Source organism: Perna viridis, chromosome 5 (genome assembly GCF_037379345.1).
Source record: "Perna viridis isolate PV_CMFRI_1.1 ecotype Kerala chromosome 5, ASM3737934v1, whole genome shotgun sequence".
Classification (NCBI taxonomy): Eukaryota; Metazoa; Mollusca; class Bivalvia; order Mytilida; family Mytilidae; genus Perna; species Perna viridis.
The window spans coordinates 9,926,536-9,948,402 of record NC_142449.1 but is presented as its reverse complement, the minus strand read 5'-3'; the positions used below and the strand labels follow the sequence as shown (position 1 = coordinate 9,948,402).

Genomic DNA, 21,867 nt, shown 5'->3' with positions numbered 1-21,867 from the left:
CTTCAAATCCCCGAAACTAGGAAGTAACGATGATACGTCATTTATATAGCGGAAACTGAGATTAAAGGATCAGGCTAAGCAATGTTCTTTCTTTCGGATCAGATCAGCTGTAGAGTCAGCCTCATAAGGGTGAAGGAAGAGATCAGAAAGTAGAGGAGCAAATGGAGCAATGTTAGTTATTATTTATAAATAATTTAATTTTGGATGTAACTTCGCTTCTAATTTTTTGTTGTTGTTTATCACCTAATAGGCGTAATTTTATCTCGTGATCGGAATGTCATAATGCTTTGTTTATTTATTGACCTATCAAATATTGCATATCACTTATTAAATGTTGAATAAAAAACTAACTTATAAGTTATGATTGTTATATCATTTGGTATATTTGAAATTACCGCTATATATCTGGTGCATACTTGAAAACAACTCGCTCCGTGAGTTATTTAATGTGTACGTGTACCACGCCATTGAATTTATTTCTTTATATAGCAGTAAAATACTATAATTCCTTAAAAATATTTAAAAGACGTATTATAGTAATACTACATTTTATTAAAGTTCTAGCACTGGTATATTGAATATATAAATATAATTTTAGCAACCGCTTTTATTATTGTACCACTTGTACGAAATATATCTGTAAATTATATCATCAAAATAAATAAAGCTATTGTCTATGAGCATGTCTTTGAAATCATAACACATTTTTTCTCATTGTCATCCCAAACAGTTGGTGCTGGACAGGTGGTTAGAAATATGCCATCTGGAGCGCATGTCACAAACTGGTTGCAAGCTGTACATGCCTGGTAATCACCCTCAGCTGGACAGGCGTCTAGTCGATCGATACATTTTCCTGGAGATAAAAAAAGTCTCGATTGTAAGGTTTTTCAATAAAGCATTACGAAAAAAAAGAATAGGATTTTTTTTCTATTTTTGGAGTTTATTATTCATATTAAACGGAATATTAATGAATTTTCCGGTCAATTTACATACTGTAAAATTGGTAGAGATAAATTGTAGACTTACTTGGATATAACGCTGAAAAAAGACCCCTCCACGTTTATGAAATAATTGGTGCGTTAGGAGAATAACAATTTTTTTATTAGGTTTCAAGTGATGTAATTCTTGAGTTTCTTTTTCACCAATTTATAGCGTTTTAATATATCGTTTTCATGTTTTATTACGTAACATATTAATGACACTTCTTTACAGGAATATACAAGGACACGTGATCATTTTTCAACTTAAAAGGCATTCTTAAAACTTTAAAACTGAGGCCATTACACAACTGGAAAATTTCCGAGTAGTTTGTCAAATATAGCTGCTTTAATAATTTTGATATCATTGGTTCCTTCCATACTGATATTTTATCGTCAAAAAACAAACGAAATACGTTAGTTGTGCATCTATTACCTGTGTCAAAATGAAATTTGAATCTTATGGTATCATGTACTGAAATGTAGCTAGATGATAGCTTTCCTCTTGAGATTTATTTTCAACTTCTTCCAAATTTGCAAATAATATTAAAATAAAGTATTACTACTATGAGCAGACTTACAAAAAGAATACCCTCCGCTTTAAATGTTTGTTTGTTTGTTTGTTGGGGTTTAACTTCCGAGCTGCAATATTTCAGCTATATTCAGACGGTGAACATGAAATTGATGATGAAAAGAAAAAGGAATGGGACACAAGGACAATGGGGCCGACAAATTTTAATTGCCACTGGAAATAGGGAAAGGTGGGTAGGGTCGGGCAATTTAGCCTCCTGTGGCGGAGCCTATGGTTCCTACTCCGGGAGATTACCACAGTAGGGTTCTTTAACGTGCAAGGAACGTGGCATCTTTCCCAACACGGTGCACCACTATGGTTTGCGGTCAGGTTTTCCGTATTATAGCCTGACAACCCCAGCATGTAACACGCCAGGGGTACCCCATTCAACCACCTGGGGCACACATCCCAGTTGCTCTGTGGGCAAAGCGCCCTAGTCCCCGGCTATGGTTCTGAGCACTATTTAGTCGCCTTTTATGACAAGCTTAGTGCTGCTGCAGGCCTATTCTTTTAACACCCGGACCTGCACGGGGCCCGCTTTAAATGAGGTTGAATATGTAATACGTAAGCTCGATTTGGAGTCCTCTAACAGTAAATGTATATTCTTTCATGCACATCTACATATAATCTTTCAATAAAGTTTCATCAAAATTCCTAGAACAATTTAGAAGGAGTTGCGCTTATGATGTTTTAACATGTAAAGTTTGATTATTTCCTGATGGAGTCCTCCGATAGTAACTATATTCATTCATGCATTCACGATTTCTTAACTTCCTATAAATTTTATCAAAATCCTTCTACCGACCGACTGGCAGATAGACATATCGGGGAGGGGGGGGAGGGGGGGTTCTAAAAACTTCACAAACTTTGTGGGAGAGAGGTATAATAATGACAAGAACAACGAAAAAATGATGTGTGCTGAAAAAAATACATGTTGGATCTCCGCAATAACTTTTTTTCATGTTTGTGTGTGTGTTTTTTTCTATTTATATAGTTGTAATAACTATAATCATAGTCCTCAATTCTTTTGTTGATGTTCAAAAGACATACCTATGCCAGCGGTTGGTTGTATAACGCCTGTTGGCCCTGTTCCTCCTGAAAAGAAACAGTTGCATTGTTTTACTCATTCAATTAAAAGTCATCTTCTACTTTTATTTTTATTTTTACATTTGTTGTAAAGAGTTTTTGGACAAAGATCTGACATTAACAAAAAAATTACACTGTCAACACCATATTGAATCAGGTGTCGTGCAGAGATCTTACGTCAAATGATTGCGAGAAAACAAGTCTGATTATTAAGGAATTGTGGCATCTTTACATAACATATACGTTACCTTAAACCACTGATAAAGAATATGTTGTGTTCTTGAGGAACCAAAGAACGGATGGATAGGCTTAGGGTATGAAATATAGAGCAATGGCCTACTGTCGAGATGGAAAGCATCACTTAAAAATGTTTGAAGTACATGATATTGTTAAAGTACATTGTTTAACCCTAATTTATAGGTGTTTAGTGTAGAGACACACGCCAACATTCACTGTGTTTATTCTGCTTATTGTTAACAGTTAAGACTACTTACTGATGCAAGTCGGAAAGCTATTTCCATCAGACCATATACTTCTAGTGTTACATTTATATGCTACTGCAGTGTTAGAAGAAAGACCATCAAAGTAATAACCTGGATTGCATGATCCTCGGCAAGTCCTTGTTAAAGCAAAACGTAATTTCATTCACATCAATATTGTGGTTTGTATTATCTAAGATAAATATTAAATGTAAGTATTTGTAAGAATCAGGCAAAATAGGAAAAACCTGAAACATGCATGTCAAAACCCCACCGATCTGCTAATAAATTTCACTCAAGGATGCTTTCTCTATTTGAAAAGACCATTATTTGATCTCTGCATCACTGGATTTATTCAGAAATTTTTCAATTAAATGTTAGAAAAAATGAGGTTTTTGACATAATATTTGCCCTTGATATGTTCATTTACAGTGCATTTCAATGAAATTATATCTCAATTTACCAAAGAGATATTGAACATCTTGCTTTTTTTCCTTGATTCTGATAGTGCAAACAGTCAAATTAAACTATCAAAATGGTGTTTTTTTATACAATGTTTCACCCGCTGTCTGATTCTTACAGATACTGACACTTAAGGTAGAGCACACTTATTATACGGATTATTCTTTTCTGTCATCATACAGAAGTGTGTATTTTCAATGAGTTTCTAGCGTATGAAACGATGTAAAAAGATGTCTTTAAATTGATTAGAAGGAATTCTTGGCGTAAAACTATAGTACGTGGGCTGAGATAATCCCTCATGCATCCCCCACTCATCAACCAAAATCTGATTTTTATGTACCCTTATACCTCTCATTTACGATTTTTTTTGTAGCCGAAAAATAAACTGAAGCATTTTTGTATTTTTTGGCTACTTTTTATGCCTCGTTGAGGCAAAAATCAAGTTTTTAGGTCCTTTGATTCTACGAACTTTTTCATTCTACAGAACGAAGTAAACGGACATATGTATGCTTTGGCATATAACCCAATGTTTCAGCTTTAAAATACTATCAAAAAAATTGCGGTAACTTGTAGGGTTTTGCGGTAAAATTAAAAAAAAATACCCCCACCCCGCCGAAAAATCTCTTCAATTGACATACTTTTTCAATGTAGAAACCACTAGAGTAATAATGTTTCAGTAGAAAATAACTTATTTGGTACTTTTTGTTCAGTATTATCATAATTTATACTTCTGGGATTCTTTTTCTTTTTTTTTTGACGGTTTTTGTAGTAAGAATTTATTAAAAAATGCGAAAAATTGGATTTTCGATTTTTCGGTCAAAAGTCACATAAATTCGACTCTTCAAGTTATTGCTCGACCAAAACGTCTCAAATTTGGTATCACTCGATAGATAATTTAATTTTCTACATAAATAAACGACAAAAGCCTTCAAAAAATGTTTAAAATATTACCCTTACCCCTAGAAAACTGGTCTCAATATAAACAGAATTCTCATTCACAGCATACCAACCCCGTAAAACTCATGTTTTAGGCATTCATAATTAAGATAATGATGTTCCCAATATATCTGATCAATTAAGATGCTTAGATTTTCTTTTTAGGTTAACAAATATTATAAAATCGGAAAAATGGGAATTTTCGGAATTTCAGAATTTCTTCTATATCACCCGTTATTTCCCTATTTGTCAGAATATAGTAGTTTTAATCAAGCCTTTATGTGATACGGTACATTAATATAGTATCTTAGCTTCAAAATGAGCCCTAGTAATAAATATTTGAACTTTTCTAAGTCAAGTTAGGTGAAAAATTGCCACCCCTTCCAATGAAAAAAAGACCTCAATATGAACCCAAATGTTAATTATTAATATATAAACGGTATACAATAGACATGTTGGGTAAAATTGCCACCCTACCCATGAAAAGAATACCTATACGTTCAGGTGAGTTATTTTCAGTTCCAAACTGACAATAATGAGTTTTTCATAAAATGGGGAATTTTCGGATTTTCATATTTTCGTCCATTTCGCCTATAATGGGCAATGTTTTTCAAGTACCCTAGCTAAACAAGCTTTCGTATATTCAAACACATTTATGTAGCATATTACCTTTCTAATGAGCCAAGGCAATACACTATTACATGTATTCCATGCCATTTGGTCGAAAGAATATTACCTTACCCACTAAAAGCTGCCCCAATGTGAAAGAAAATGATCTTTAATAGCGTACACGAATTATACGCAATGTTTGTCTGGCATTTATTATGGAGATCTTCATGTAGCAATCACATTGTCAAGCAAAAGTATGTTTTGTCCCGAAGACGACAAAATATTGAAAAAGGGGAATTTAAGAATAAAACAGATTATCACGCATTTGGGCACGTAAATTGTATATTTTTTGTTTAAAATATCACATTTTTGCATTATTTGATTTTGTTTGATATCATTATTTTTATACATGTAAGGTTTCGTAGGCAACTATGATGAACGATTGACATGCATCCAATACTATTTCAAAAAACGCTAATCTACCCCATACGAAGTCTGGGTTTTTCACTGAAATTTTAGTGGGTAGGCTAAAAACCACTAATTCCACTTTCCATAGGCTTCTATGCTAATTTCACAATATTCAATGGCTTCTCTGGACTTTACCTTAACTTTAACCTGCAGAGGACTATATATCAGCATGATTCTACATATGTCAGCTCACAATCCTCAAAATGGCATGTGGGGTTAGCAGATTTGCAGTGCAGTACTGGTCAACGGAAGTGAAGGGTCTATAAATAGCATAGGAAATCCCAGTGTTTTCACAAGATAGGGGTATATTTAAAAATCATTATGGAGATTAGGCTTCACATCACAAGAAGCAAAATGCACCTATAAAATGTACAGAAATGTTTTTCCTTTCAGAAACTGTTTAAATTTTTTAAATAAGATGAGAACTTTTTTCACAGCACTATGAGGAACAGGGGTAATTTCTGCGTAGGACTATTTTTGCGTACGTTCCAAATGCTCATTGGTTGAATTGGTGGTCTGTAACCTAAAAGAGTCACTTTTTGTCTTAGAAAAACTATACAGGTATCTTCCTACACACATACTGAATGCATTTGCAAAGTTTCAGTGAAATGTGACAAGCACTTTTTTTAAATATTTGATTTTTAAATATAGGGTAACCAAGTTGTGCGAGCAAAAAAGTGACAATATTCTACCATACTTAAATGCATTAAATATTTGCAAAGAACTTTTTCTGACTTTTCAAATAAAAAATATCAATCACAACTTGTTTTTTTAACAATATTAATGAAGAAATAGTTTTAAAAGTAATCATTTTCTGAGAAATTGGTCTATTTTTAAAAATTTATTTCTGACATGCCTCCCCCTTTTTCTTGATCACATGTCAAAAATCCTAAATCTTTAAATTTTCACAAAAGGTGATATATTTGGCTTTAAATTTGTAAATACAGTGTTTTCACATTAAAACATGACCAGTAAAGGGCACCTAAAGCAAAAAAAGTACTCAATAATGGATTTTCCATGTTGCCATAGGGGAATGCTGATATGGCCTTAACCGCAGTAATGAAAGTGAGTTTTTCCTCATTTCTAACCTAATTTTTGCTCAAATCTACACAAAACTTGATTTCAAGTGCTTATTGCCACCATATTTAGGTAAATATAGCCCTCAAAGTTTAATATTTGATATTTTTACTAAATTTTCTACATTTTTTACAAGATAGGACATAAAAATCAGCCAAAAAGACCAATTTTCCATAATTTGGACCTATAACTTAAAAAAATGCATATTTTGAAGGATTTTTGTAGTGTATTCCTCTCATGGCAAAGTTAACAAGATCTTCAAGTAGTTTAAAGCTATTTCAAGAAACTTTTCATTTTGCCATGGCTTCTTCTTAAGGCTAAAAACCACTAATTCCACTTTCCATAGGCTTCTATGCTAATTTCACAATATTCAATGGCTTCTCTGGACTTTACCTTAACTTTAACCTGCAGAGAACTATATATCAGCATGATTCTACATATGTCAGCTCACAATCCTCAAAATGGCATGTGGGGTTAGCAGATTTGCAGTGCAGTACTGGTCAACGGAAGTGAAGGGTCTATAAATAGCATAGGAAATCCCAGTGTTTTCACAAGATAGGGGTATATTTAAAAATCATTATGGAGATTAGGCTTCACATCACAAGAAGCAAAATGCATCTATAAAATGTTCAGAAATGTTTTTCCTTTCAGAAACTGTTTAAATTTTTTAAATAAGATGAGAACTTTTTTCACAGCACTATGAGGAACAGGGGTAATTTCTGCGTAGGACTATTTTTGCGTACGTTCCAAATGCTCATTGGTTGAATTGGTAGTCTGTAACCTGGGTATTGAGTACCATTCTTTCGCCTATATGGCTTGGAATACGATAAAGTATGCATTGCTCATTAGAAAGCTTATATGCTACATAGATGTGCTTGTATAAGCAAAAGCTTGTTTGAAGTAGGGTACTTGAAAAAAAAAAAAAACAATTACCGTTGAAATGGAAGAAAATATGAAAATCCGAAAATTCCCCGTTTTATGGAAAACTCATTATTGTCGCATTGAAACTGAAAATGTGCGTCTAAAATGAGAAGATATGTTGAATACATCGATAATTAAAACAATAGTACCCAACATGTCTATTGTACACCGTTTATATGCCAAAATTAACATTTTAGTTCATGTTGAGGCATTCTTTTCATGGGTAGGGGTGGCAATTTTTCATCTAACTTGACTTGGAAAAGTTCAAATATTTATTACTTGGACTCATTTTGAAGCACTATACTAATATAAAGTATCACACAAAAGTTTGTTTAAAGTACGGTATACTGATTAAAAAACCAATATCGGGTGATATAGCAGAAAATTCTGAAATTCCGAAAGTTCCCATTTTTCCGATTTTATAATAATTGTTACCCAAATAAGAAAATCTAAGCGCCTGAATTGATCAGATAGGTTAGGAACATCATTATCTTAATTATAAATGCCTAAAATATGAGTTCTACATTGTCAGTATGCTGTAAATGAGATTTATGTTTGATATTGAGACCAGTTTTCTAGGGGTAAGGGTAATATTTTTAACATTTTTTGAAAACTCTTTCGTAAAAATCAGGTTTTCGTGGTTTATTTATGTAAAAAATTAATTTATATTTCGAATATGACACAATTTGAGACATTTTAGTTGAGCAATAACTTGAAGAGTCGAATTTGTGTGACTTTTGACCGAAAAATCGAAAATCAAATTTTTCGCATTTTTTAAATTAATTCTGACTACGCGATCGCCAAAATTTATGAAAAGAACCCCAGAAGTATAAATTGTGATAATACTAAACAGAAAATACCTAATAAGCCATTTTCTACTGAAGCATTAATACTCTAGGGGTTTTAACATTGAAAAATATGTCAATTTACGCAATTTTTCGGCCGGAAAGGGGTACATTTCGTTCTTTTAACTGCAAAACCATAATAGTTACCGCAATGTCCTTGGTACGATTGTAAAGCTGAGATATTTGGCTATACAATGATACCTAATTGTTTTTAATTTATTTACACATGCTATACCAGGAAGGCTTAGACGCTCAAACAATTGAGTAACAAAAATTAGGTTTTTTACCCAGTGGGGTGCAAATATAAGCTTATACTAAAAAAAGAATCCGAGAATATTCCTTGGCGACAAATTGATTCGGTGATGGGATATATAAAGGTACCTAAAAATCACCATGAAGTTGATGAGTGGGGGTGAACGATGAACCATCCCAGCCCGTGGACTACTATTTGTGGAAAATTACAAGCATACGTTTTAAAAGGCCTGTTTCAAGGAGGTGATAATTGGTCGGTAAGTATTCTTTAGAAATGTAATAAGAATTTTATTGTAGCCTCCATAATTTCAAAATCAAGTTCGGTGACCTATGTTTTTATATCAAAATTTTACGGTTTGTTTCTGAGAAAATAAGGAAAATCTATATATTAAAAAATACTTATGGCCTACCTAAATTAATAATCAACAACTTGTTTGAATACGCATCGTTACTTTATTTATAGAGTGATGAAATGTCATACGACATATTGTTCAAACTGTGCGTTTTCATAAAGGCAGCAAGCTTGTAATATTAAAAATGATCTTCATTTCGACTCCTCGGGAATATCTGATAGTTTATAAAGTGTATTAGTACTTAATTTATAACACCATTAAACATCGAATATAATCTTACAACTCTGTTGGACTGTATGTGCAAGACACTTTGCCGTTTGCAGGAGGGTCTATCGGTCTGCAATACTTAACAAGGAAGGCATCTGTTAAAAATCAGATAGAATGTATCAACATACAGAAAACAACTAAGTATATCCTTCAGAAAATCTAATCTAATAGCCCCCAATCGTTCTATGATGAAAGTTGTTTAACTTCTATATTCTATGAAAAAAATATAGCTTCATAGAAACTCGATCTTTTTCTTTTGGTCCTTGCTTTAACGCTTTAACCTCCGTTTAGTCGGTGAAATCGTGTTTGTAATCAGGCGCGTAGCTGCCGTTAGGCAAAAAAGTTTTTGCCTGCACTTAATTTTGCCAATTTATTTTTTGAGATAAAATACATAAATGATGCTCTAAAACGCTATCTCCGCGGAGCTTTGGAGTAAAAGGGGGGGGGGCTTCGCCCCTAGACATGCTGGGGCCTTAAGCGGCTCCCAGACCCCCTGCCGTAATTTTGCCTACACTTCAATTTGGCCTCAGCTACGCGCCTGGTAATGTTCTAAAAAATGTACAAACCAGAAACGAATAAACAGATTATATATCACACATCAGATAATGTCTGTTAAGGATTCCACTCAGACTATAAAAAATCATTTCTCACCTAAATTATTCAGTTCACCTATTACATCAAATAATAATCCATTGGTAAGTGATATACAGATAACTGAAATAAAAAAATAATAATAAAGTACAGGAACATTGCAAGGCAAGTTGCAGAAATATTTGTAACTAAAATCTATATTTGTCTACATTTTGTATACTGTTTACTTCCCTTTCATGATTCGTTTTTTACAACTTACAGTGAGTTTACTATGACCTTCAACCTTTTTGATCTGGAATAGCCCAAAGCAATTATTAATTTTGCTTAATGAATTCATCAATTGAATAAGTAACAATTGAGTAAAAACTCTGTGGTCATTTAAATAGATACCTTCACTCAGGCATTTTAACCGATGTAAGATATTTTTTCTTCACATGACAAATTTACTTGTCTAATACAATGTAGTATTTTTAGTTGGTGGCCACTGGAATGTAATGAAAAACAACTCAAAGGTCAAAGTTTGCAAATAAAAATATTCTGTTTTCTAAATAGTTACAGTTCTATAAACGTTTATTTTAAATATAATTATAGTTTTATAGAAATATATTAAGTCATACCCCACTCTGTGACCACCCTGTTGCAAAATTCATACCCCACTCTGTGACCATCCATGTAATAAAAGAAGTGCTTAGTGTTTAATAAAGTAGTTTACATTAGCTAATGCACATTTCCAAAATTTGTTTTTGGTATTTCAGAAAATTTGTTAATTCAAGTCTTTGTATGATATCAGTATTAACATGTCCACTTGCAATAAAAACTATACAAAAAAAAGATACAGCTTTAATCGTTCACCATAAAGTCAATGTTATTCCACTTTCATTCCAAAGTTATGAGGATCTCAAACTTTTTCATCTAAAGTTGACAACCACCAAGTCTTTTTTCATGTAGGGAAAAAATCCCTACTTTCAGCTGTTTAACTGCTTGAATGAAGAGGAAATTAAGCTCCATTGTTACTAATTGAATATGAATTAGCAAAACTGGTATTTACCTTGGGCTATTCCAGTTCAACAAAGTCAGAAGTCACAGTCACAGACTGTAAATTGATGTAGAGAGTATAACTTTAGGAAGTGTATAACTGTCCGATCAAGATCATTTAAGTAATGTTTGCATCTTCTGATCTTTACAACTTGTTATTAACGTGTATGTATTTAATTGCTAAGCTACGTTTTTTTTTTTTTTTGCTTTTCATTTGTTTGTATTCTTGGAACACCATAATGTCCACTTCTTTTATTCAATGAATCTTATACTACGACTTTAAGCGGTTGTTTTCACAACAAATGTTACATCTTACATATAGATACGGTTTCCACACGACTTGATGGAGAGGTTTTATAAGGGCAAAACATGAAGATTACACACAACGCACTGTGAAAATGCTGTCCCAAATTTAACAAATACAGTAAGAAATGTTGCGGTAACCAAATATTTGCACTTAACAAACATATTACAGAAAAAGAGTTATTTTTAATGGATGTTTTGTTGTTACAAATGTATAATTGTATGTGTTTATTTTGTTTTGTTTTTCTTTTTTTGCTTTTTAACATAGTCTTATGTGTTTTCTATATGACGTCTTTGTTGTTGGCATTGTTTTTGTTCTTTAAGTTGAATATAATGTTTTTAACTTGTATTTATTATAGCAGACGTCGACGGACAACATGAATTGCAATCATTTACTTAAGCGATCAATAATAAAAATCTATATTCTACAGCAGTAGAACAGATCATTACAGAATATAGAATTAAAGAATTATAGAACGTCTTTGTTCTTGTCATTGTCTATTTTATGAAAGAAAAGTATAAACTTACAGACTGAAGTAAAGAAGATCATATTGAACATCCTGATACCGGTGAAATATCTAGGTCTGTAGAATTATCAGCTTTCTTTACTTATCTACAGTTTATTAAGGTTAATCTCAGTTTTGATGATAAGACACAGACCTTACGTGATGTCACAATGGCACTGTTTTCAGTCGTATTAATTTTCTGATATTCTATCATCGCATGTGCTTTTTCTGGAACCAATGCCTTATTTTCTTGTATTAAGTGTCTCTTTTATCTATATGTACGCCGTTCGACGACCTTTTATCGGTCTTATAAAATTGAAACAAACTATACAAATATGACAGCTATGCAAGTAAAAACAAAAACAATTCTAGTTAAATATCATTTTAATGAAAATTCTCTTACACAATAAATTAATGTAATAGTTGACAATAAAAAAGTCATAAATGAGTACTTAAAAAATATGTGTTTATGTGTTTCGTTTGTTCTTAAGGACTATGGTCCTTTGCATGTCGATGATATCCCTACGCAAGCCTTCAGGTTGTCGTCAAATTTCAGCTGGACAGGACAAGGCCGAGTGAAGACGCCACTTGGAGCACATGTTAGGTAATAATGGCATCCTTTACACGACTGATGGTCCCCGAGACCTTTATTTATACACGTATCGGTTCCATTTCCACAACCATCTATAAATTATTAAATATTTTATCAATTAAATTTACCTTCTTTCATGTTTTAAATGTATTTGATATTGCATAGCCATATTTCTGGGTGTAACTAACAATGTCCCGGTGGAACATCACTCACTATTAAGCAGTTTCTTATTGACATTTGGATATGAAAAAAAAATTGAAATATTCTCTAACAACACGAGAAACGTAAATTTCAAATATTCTTTACTGAATCTGCTGCTACACTAGAGTAGATTGTTTTGTTTGCGTGCGCGAACTGTTTTTATAGTAATCTCCTGCATATGCAGATTAACTATATCGATGTCATGTAGTTGTGACGGCATTACCAGGCAAAATAGCGCCAAAGTCAAAATTGTACAATTCCAAAGAATCCGATATTTTAAGTACACTTTGAGTTCCTATAAAGATAGATTCCAACACTTTAATGAAAACGACTCGAATTTCATAAATTCGTTACAATATCAAAATATTGCAAAAAGAAAACGTTATTTTGGCTCTCTCGGTGAAAAATGGACTAATATCTGGGATGATTTCGTTAAATACGTTCGAATCCGAGCTATGGAGAATTGTTACATTTCAGTACCCTGTACGTCCTTCGGCTAAGCTTCAGGTCATACTTTGGTACTTCAGGTGTGAGAAATCTTCACATCTGCGGACATGAACGTAAGTAACTTAAAGTAGTATCGCCGTTATAATTGCAAAGGGTGTTCATATATGAAATCGTCTCTTTACAAAGAAGACATTGTTTTAAACATTGTTAAATAAAATTGTCTGTTCAATTAACTATTTGTCCTACCGTGTGATTCCACTTGTAATTGATATATCATTCATCTTTTTCCTTTACTTTTTTCTTCTTAAAGCCGACAGCTCAAACTTTGCAATATTCCATAAGTCGCCAAAAAACCCTTATTAAGATGTATAATTGTATATGTCTACTTACTTGTGAAAAAGTTATTCCCCACAGTAATACAGTTACCACCAACAGGACATGGTATATTACCACTGTTAGGTTCTGAAAAGGACGGAGATAATTGATCACAGTATCATCTAATCAAACCGATATAATCATCTTGACTAAAAAGACAATGTGAGCTTTTGTCACTACTTGACGTCTGTCAACCATCGTAAACTTTTCTTTAAAAATCTTGTCCTCTGAAACCACTTAGTCGATTATAACCACCCCGTGCGGGTCCGGGTGTTAAAAGAATAGGCCCGCAGCAGCACTAAGCTTGTCGTAAAGGCGACTACATGTATATAGTGCTCAGAACCCTGACCGGGGGCTAGGACGCTCTGCCCACAGAGCAAATGGGTTGTACGCCCCAGGTGGTGGAATGGGTTAAACCTGGCATGTTTCATGCTGGGGTTATCAGGCCATAATACGGAAAACCTGACCGCAAACCATAGTGGTACAACGTGTTGGGAAAGATGCCACGTTCCTCGCACGTTACAGAACCCTCCTGTGGTATTCTCCCAGAGTAGGAATCATAGGACTCCGCCACATGAGGCTAAATTGCCCTACCTTACCCATCTCTCCCAATTTCCAGTGGCAATCAAAATTTATCGACCCTAACATCCATATGTCCCATCCCATTTTCATTTCATTATCATTTCATGTTCATTTTATCATCCATTTCATGTTCATTGCCTGAATATAGCTGAAATATTGCTGCTCGGGCGTACCATCAACCAATCATCGATTATTACTTCATAGGGTTTAAATCACCAATTTCTACGTATATCTGAAAACCTATTAGAGATATTGGGAAGAAATTTGACCTTCCTTCTTCAGCTAGAACAGCTCTACAAAAGTGTACATTGTCAAAGTTGTTGGCCAACTCCTTGATAGAATTATTGGCCTTGAAAGTCAAATAATGACGTTTTCTGCAGTTTTTAAGCCCCTATCTTGAAATAATAGACAGGAAAAAAAACTTTTAATTGATGACATGATACTTATGATAAGGCTACAATGGTCTATACTGGATCAAAATTGTCAGATGACTCCTTGTTAGAGTAATTGCCTTTGAAATGTCAAAAACAAACTTAAAACAGAAAATAACCAAATGAGCGATTCAGTCTCCTGGAAGCCTCTTGTTTTTTTTGTGAGATAAAACGATATTTAGAAATGATAATTTTGCTGAACACTGATAGTTCTATGCCGCTTTACCTTTACTGAGGTACATTGAAAATAGTTTTGAACACGGTTACTTTGTAGACAACGTCCTATTAATCTTGAAAAAGAAATATATTATGTCTGAGTATCAATGTATGTTTATAAAAAAGAGATTTAGAATGTCTTGGTACTAATGTAAATTTATACAAACAGAGATTGAGGTTGAGAATGTCTGAGTATTGATGTGTGTTTAAGAAAAGAAGATATATCTAATTCACTTACTCATTGTTGGAACAAGTTGTTTAAGCGTGGCTGGAGCCACATTTTTATGCGGAGTCACATTGCCACTGCCACCATTTCCAGGGGTTGTAGTGCCCGATTGGGTATTACCGATATTTCCTGAGGGATTGCAGCCGCCACCAGTCCCTCCACCACCAGTACTGTTCCCATTATTGTTATTGTTATTCTTATTGTTGACGTTATTGTTGTAGATAGCATTGCTTGGAGGTGTCCACACTGTCAAAAAATTAAAATTCGGTCTTGATTTTTGGTGCAGTGTACAGGGAAAACATAATTGTCTTGGGAAGTTTGTGCAAACTTAAATGATTCCCTAAACCGAAAGTTTTAGAAACGGAACTGATACTGTAAATTAAAAAGAAATAATGCCAATGAAACCAGGAAATTACTAGTTCTGTTAAAGATTAGTTTCAAATCGTTTTAAATTAAGCAATCATATTTATCTAATTTCATCCTTCCATGCACATCTAAGGGGAAAAAGTGAATATTACATTTAAATAAACATTTATACCGCTGTATTTTGTAATTTATACACTTGAATTCTGACTTTATGTTCCAATCTTATTTATTTGTGAATAATTATTGGTTTGATATATCATTTAAGGATTAACCAATTTAGTGCATGTTTGCTATGAATATTTTGTTTCAAAACACGGTACGGGGTTATTTGTCATGTTAGTTTACATCTCGTGCATATAGCAAATTATTTAGAAGACGACTGAGGAAAGGTCTGGGAATGAGTTACGTCGTGGAGCAATGGAGCAATCTCGGCACCATCGATAACATTTTAGTTTTTCACGACTTTTCTAAGAAACTACCTAAATTTTGCACATAGTTCATGGTTTATGTCTTATCGTCACCGGCAAAAAGTATTGTACGTCACAAGAGCAAAGTATTGTGAGGATGTTTGGTTATTTTTTTATTTTTTATTTTTTTGTGTAGAAAAAAGATCATACAGATATTGACCAAGTATTGTATGCTGTACACATCTTTCAAAAAGCAACCGTTCACCAGTAGCATTAGAACATGGTTAGCGCTCTGTCCAAAATAAGGAAAAGGAATTAAAATAAGATTTACTTACATTTCTTCTTCTCACAAACATATGGTAAGGGAGAGAAGCAGTTTACATCGTTTAATTCTTCGTTAACAAATTCACCACAATGTTCTGTCCCAGCAAAATTATCTGGATTGCCCTTCTTCCATGGCCTGGTATATAATATTATTTACATTGCATGTTCATATTTCTGGTCGACTTTTAAACACGGTGGTGTGAAATTATGAAAATAAAATTATAATTTTTACCCTGTTGCTAAATTTGTTTGGATTTGAATATTTAAACAGAGTGCTGCTAAGTAATAGTATCAGATTTTAGCTTATAAGTATTTTATATAATTATTAGATATCATGAGCTACAATTTGACGACATACATATAAAACAGTTTCCTACAAGTAAAAATAAGTACTGTTTGGTCTGATTATAAGAAATTTTCGGTATTATGAATATAGTATCACTTACAATATAGAAGGGTCATGAGGCGTGCCATCAGTCCATGCATATTTATTAGAATCCTTACGTGGTCTATTGTTTAGACCTATCCACACCTGGTATAACTGATTGGAAGCGAACTTAGTGCGTTGTATTTGAGCTAACCTATTCTTTAGCCATGTCTACGAAAAAGACAAAAATAAAAACAATATTTTTATTGAAAACAATATTAATTTATAGCACAACAAGCTGTTACAGTCTTTTTACCAAGTACAGCTTTCATTACTAAAGTATCCTGGTGTGTTCGTGCTATTATGATCAGAATGACAAATAATATATAATATATGTTAAATATAAAACAAAGTTACGTGCATCTGTTTAAAGCAGTTTCGAGCATGTTTTAACCATTAATTCAAACTGTACTTTTAACTTTATTATGCTTTAAAACTGGTAAAAAGTTACTTAATTATTCATTTCTTGATACACTAAGTGAGAAATAAAATTAGTATTTCAAATGACTTCTTTTTATGGTAAAACATTAATTTGTACATGCAATACCTTTTCTGCTAGACTGTCAATTTTTACGAGATCTCCCTGATTATTTAAACAGTCTTGTCTTGCTTCCATCCATGACTTGGTTTTCTTTGCGGTAATGATATAACAATCGTCCGTTCCAGTTCGTTCTTCCCATCCTTTCGGACATTTACCTAACTGATCTATAAGAAACAATTCGTTTTAAACATAATAAAAAATTGTATTACTATTTGGTCTTTCATTACTTTATGTATTCTTGCTCTATATCAAGTCAAAGTTGTGAAGCATCATCATATACTATCAATTTTCACAGTAACTAAGGAAAATGAACGTTCTTGACAACATTTTTTGGGTGTCTTACGTCCGTGTGTCTAAGTGAAGTGAATTTATTTACTTCAAATGGGATCAATTTATTATATTCAAATATACTTGCAGCATATGACAAATGCATATCATTGGAAATTCAACTTAAATACCATACAAACATGCATGTTCAAGATCAAGAGTATAACAGGCGCTTACATACACCTCGCGTTATTATTTTGATAAGGGCATATTCTAAAAAAAAAATTCATTTCATCACCGCCTTTTAATTTCTGCATTAGCATGAGAACTTTGCGACTACACCATTTTGTAGGCATGATCTAACACTTTCATAATGTGATATATAAAGACTTGTCCAAATTTAGGTTCTTGCACCATGGTCTTCCAGTCCCTTTACTTTGTTACTTTTGCAATTATTCTGTTAGCTATTGTAATTAAACTTTGTCATAGAAGCCGATAATAGCTTATCGCTGAAATTGAATGGTATTCCGCTTCAATGACAGACAGTGAAGATGTCTCCTGGTGGTTGGTTTCATTTTCGTATGACTGGTTGGGGTTATCTCATTAACATCTGTGCCTTACGATGCAAACTTTGTGAGCCGCTTTGATTATAATTACACTTGTAAAAGATCTACCTGATTCAGTTGGGCAGCCAATCAAATCAAAGCGCATGGAAATATGGTTGTACCAATCAAGAGGGTGGATGCGAACAAACTGTGCTATTATTGGACAACCCAGCATATTGGTTACAACTGATTCCTCATCTTTTGTATTTCCTGTGAACTCCTGTAATTATGTCTACCGTAATTATCGATTTAATTAAATGAATTTTTACTTTGAATGACTTCTTTAAATCTGCTAAATGGTCTATCTTTAAGGCATGTTAAACCGAAACTGAAAGTTCAAACCAATGATAATCGAGCTCTGTAGTTGTTTTTAGATTAAGTTGTATCTACTATAGAAACACTGCATTTATAGCGCGAATTTAATATAGTTATTCATACATGATAATAATTAAAGCAATTTTCTACCTAAAACGTGAATATACACTTAACGTTGATATCAATTAAAAACAAAGTTAAGGGAAAAACACGTTTGTACCTGATTATTTCCCTGTTGGTCTTTGATGAACTCATATTTTGTTCCGTCGATACTGTAGGAAACGGCAAATTTTGTTACTCTTTCGTGACAACAACCACTAACGAGGTCGACATTTCTTCCTTGTGTTACAACTCCGCGTACAGTGCTCACTTTGTTTAGTTCAACCTACCATATAGCGCAAATGGAACGTTAACCAAAATAAGTCTTTATTATTTCTGTTCTTAGTAAATTTATCATCATGAATATATACCTTAATGATAAAATGGGATTTAGCTAGAATTTAACGCTTCACTGTCAAAATTTTTTAAAAGATTGCTATACTGCACAACGCCATGAACTCATATGCTTAATTTGCAAATGAAAAAAATAGACAAAAGGAACTTTAAATATTTTCCAAAAAAGTCATTTTCGATTTTATTTGTAAATCATGACAAGATCGTGTAATTTCGTGTCTCATTGCTACCTATTGTACAAAACAATTATTAAAAAACGTTGGCTTGCATTGATGAAACAAAATCAAAGTGAAACATAAAACAATTTTCAGAACACTCCCGTACCTGTATAAACTGACTTTTGTCGTTCAGTGCAGCTGACCATCCTCCTCCAAGTATGGTGCCGTTTTGAAAATCAATGGTTGGTGTATGGAGCCTTCCTCTTGGTGGTGCAAAGTTGTATCTTGAACCGTTGGTATATCGGGTTGAGGCCTGTATCTGAGTGTCAACAACACCATGTGGTCCAGATACCAAATGTTGATGACATACTTGTGGTCCTATATATATAGAGGTAACCACTACAGATATGTACATTGTTATTTGATTGTTAGTTTTATACGTGCAATTTTGTTTAAAAAAAAAAGACAGATTCGTATATAAGAAAATTAAAATTTGCATTATTGGTATTATTTCATGAAAAAAAATCTCAGGATTATTCATGCGGTCAATGAAATACAGGCATACGGTAAGAGGTTGAAAATAATATATAACACATATATGTGGTAGACCTACTTTATCTTTTTGAGTTGAGGGAAATGCTTAATTTGAAAATAGGAGCAAAGTTAAGAGAGATGAATTGATTCGAATTCTAAATCCCGATCTAAAATATTTATTGTCGTAAGTTTCCCAATCAAAACATTTAAAACAGCAAATGATAGAATATACACTACCTGACAATGGTTTAACTGTCGGCATGGGTGTGGTTGTCGTTGTTGTCGTCGTTGTTGTCGTCGGGACTGGATTACAAACATAGTTAACATCCAGGTATTTTGGAACGTTTGGGCATGGATCCTCTCCTAATGCCGCCACCGACGCCGTTAATTGACAAACGTCTTTATTGTTACATTTTTTAGCCACAAAACCAGTTACTCGTCCCGAAGAGTAGCAGTCGGTTTTTGAATGGCGCCTACATATGTTATTTACTGTTCTTCCGAAGTTTACGCTTGTAATTTGGATTGTAAATCCAGACTGACACGATACGGCTTTTGTCTTAAAATCACATATCACAGAGTTTACTGAAGAAGAAGAAGAAAAAAAGACAACTTACATATAGAGAATTAAACTGAAGTGTTTTAAAGGTTCGTCTAAAAAAATATCAAGGATTCGTATGGACATTTATAATTAAAAATAGGTTACATGTTCAATGTGGATTCCGGAAAATCAGAACAATTTGATGAACAAACTATTTTGATTTATATTTTTTTCTTCATACTTTTGAGTTAGTGGCAATATAATGGTACTGAAACTCGGAGTTAAGATAGCCAGTGAAATATTTTTGGTCAGATTATTGGTAGATAATTCTATGTGTATTATTAGTGTTTAAAGTTTTAGAATGTATATCTCTGTTGAATAATGTAGTGATTTCTCATCAATAAAAAAAGAACTTATACAGATTATCAAACAGCTCCGGAAAATATTTATGACGAAAATTCATAACTGACGAAAATACCATACAAGTCATATTTTAAAAATCTATCAGCCTACTCTATAAAACATATTTTTGATTCAAAATTGTTTTAAGCCATGAACACGTTTAGCTACATAATTAGATAAATTGTTAAATAGTTATCTTTGTAAGAATGATGCAAATTCTGTAATATATGATACACCTCAAAAAGGCTACATGCATTTTTATTTCCATGAAGTTGCTACTTAACTTGTTAACAATACTTACATGAGTATACTATTGACGGTAAGGTTACTGAAAATTAAAAAAAAGATATATAATGGTTAACTTACATTAAACTTTTCAAAGTTAAAACAAAAACAAACAAAAAGAAAACAGAACAAAACAAAAATAAAATAAAATAAAATAAATCAAGCACGACAAACCTAGCAAATGAAAACATGCTGACTAAAGCTGACATTAGGTACGAATTTTAAAAAAAGTTACGTTATAACTTATAATACTTACTGATGTATCCATAGATACGTTATAACTTATGATACTTACTGGTGTATCCATAGTTACGTTATAACTTATAATACTTACTGATGTATCCGTAGATACGAAGATAAATGAAGATATAGCAATAAACTGCTGTAATTAGGTACATTTGGTATCTAATAAATGAAATAAAATTTTCTGACATATTTTCTTAAAACAAATCTGCAAAACGGTTTCAGATTGTAGAGAAAGTTTCTTCTTCTTTTGAACCGAAAAACCGGTATAATTGGCATGTATGATAGCACTTAGTACTAACAAATGTTTAAAAAATAATCATGTTAATGCCTTTTACTGAATTAATAGTTAAATATTCATTGTAGTCGAAATTCAAAATTATTATTTTCTGCTAATGAAAGTCTCCCGTAGGAAATAATGAATTTCAATATTACTTACCTAATAGAAAGATAGATTTCATCGTTAGGTTTTATATGTAATGTCTGAATAGTTCCAATATATAATTGTAATTTTGTAACGAGAAATTAAAAATGTTCTCTGGTTCTCAAATGATCATCGCTGTTAACACACTACTCCTCCAACTGCTCTTTAAATTTGTGTCCTGTCTTTGGTCTCCCAAAGTATTTATTCTGTCGTTATTGTGACAAACCTAATCAACGCATTGCTATTTTTATCCTTAATGTGACTTGGGTGTTGTTTGTTTACATTCATAACACGTACATGGGGTCCCCTATTGGTCTCCCTTTGACGAAAGCCTTTCTATCCGGAAAACATGAAATAATCAGTAAAACAACACGATATATGGCCTAAACACCCCCGCCTTTTTGTTACAAACAAATAATATTTCAATATTTTAAGTACATTTAGTCCTCATATTGGTGATGAATTGGTCAATGTCAACCAGAATCGTGAAGCTAATGAAGAAAACATCCATCTTATAAAGATAAGATTTCAACTTAAATTCCAAGTTGACAACCTTTGTATGAAACAAACTAATTACCAATGATGCAAACATAAAAACAAAGGGATAAATATTTAACCCCCATCTTCAGAGTTTGGATAACCTAAGTAATATCAAGAATGGCCAAACAGGAAACATTTCTTGTTTTATCAGATGACATCTAACATATAGTACAGGTCCTCTGTAAGTCAGATACTTCTGTTGTTATTTATCTGTGTTCAACAAAATACTC

At 32.9% G+C, this 21,867-nt stretch overlaps 2 protein-coding genes across 2 annotated transcripts; both read right to left on the bottom strand.

Moving 5' to 3' along the window:
• Nucleotides 1–543: 543 nt before the first annotated feature.
• On the bottom strand, nt 544–11,908 carry LOC148615914 (uncharacterized). The gene is made up of 6 exons (XM_088582544.1): nt 11,761–11,908; nt 9,955–10,017; nt 9,317–9,398; nt 3,129–3,253; nt 2,599–2,643; nt 544–853 (listed from the first exon to the last, which is right to left on the bottom strand). The coding sequence occupies exons 1-6, from the start codon at nt 11,789–11,791 to the stop codon at nt 675–677; spliced, it is 525 nt and encodes a 174-aa protein (XP_088438670.1). The 5' UTR covers nt 11,792–11,908; the 3' UTR covers nt 544–674.
• A 196-nt stretch (nt 11,909–12,104) lies between these two features.
• On the bottom strand, nt 12,105–21,285 carry LOC148615913 (uncharacterized). The gene is made up of 12 exons (XM_088582541.1): nt 21,113–21,285; nt 20,447–20,473; nt 19,443–19,787; nt 18,838–19,049; nt 18,281–18,445; nt 17,815–17,965; nt 16,880–17,037; nt 16,352–16,503; nt 15,917–16,041; nt 14,821–15,054; nt 13,369–13,440; nt 12,105–12,422 (listed from the first exon to the last, which is right to left on the bottom strand). The coding sequence occupies exons 1-12, from the start codon at nt 21,132–21,134 to the stop codon at nt 12,232–12,234; spliced, it is 1,854 nt and encodes a 617-aa protein (XP_088438667.1). The 5' UTR covers nt 21,135–21,285; the 3' UTR covers nt 12,105–12,231.
• Between the last annotated feature and the right edge of the window lie 582 nt (nt 21,286–21,867).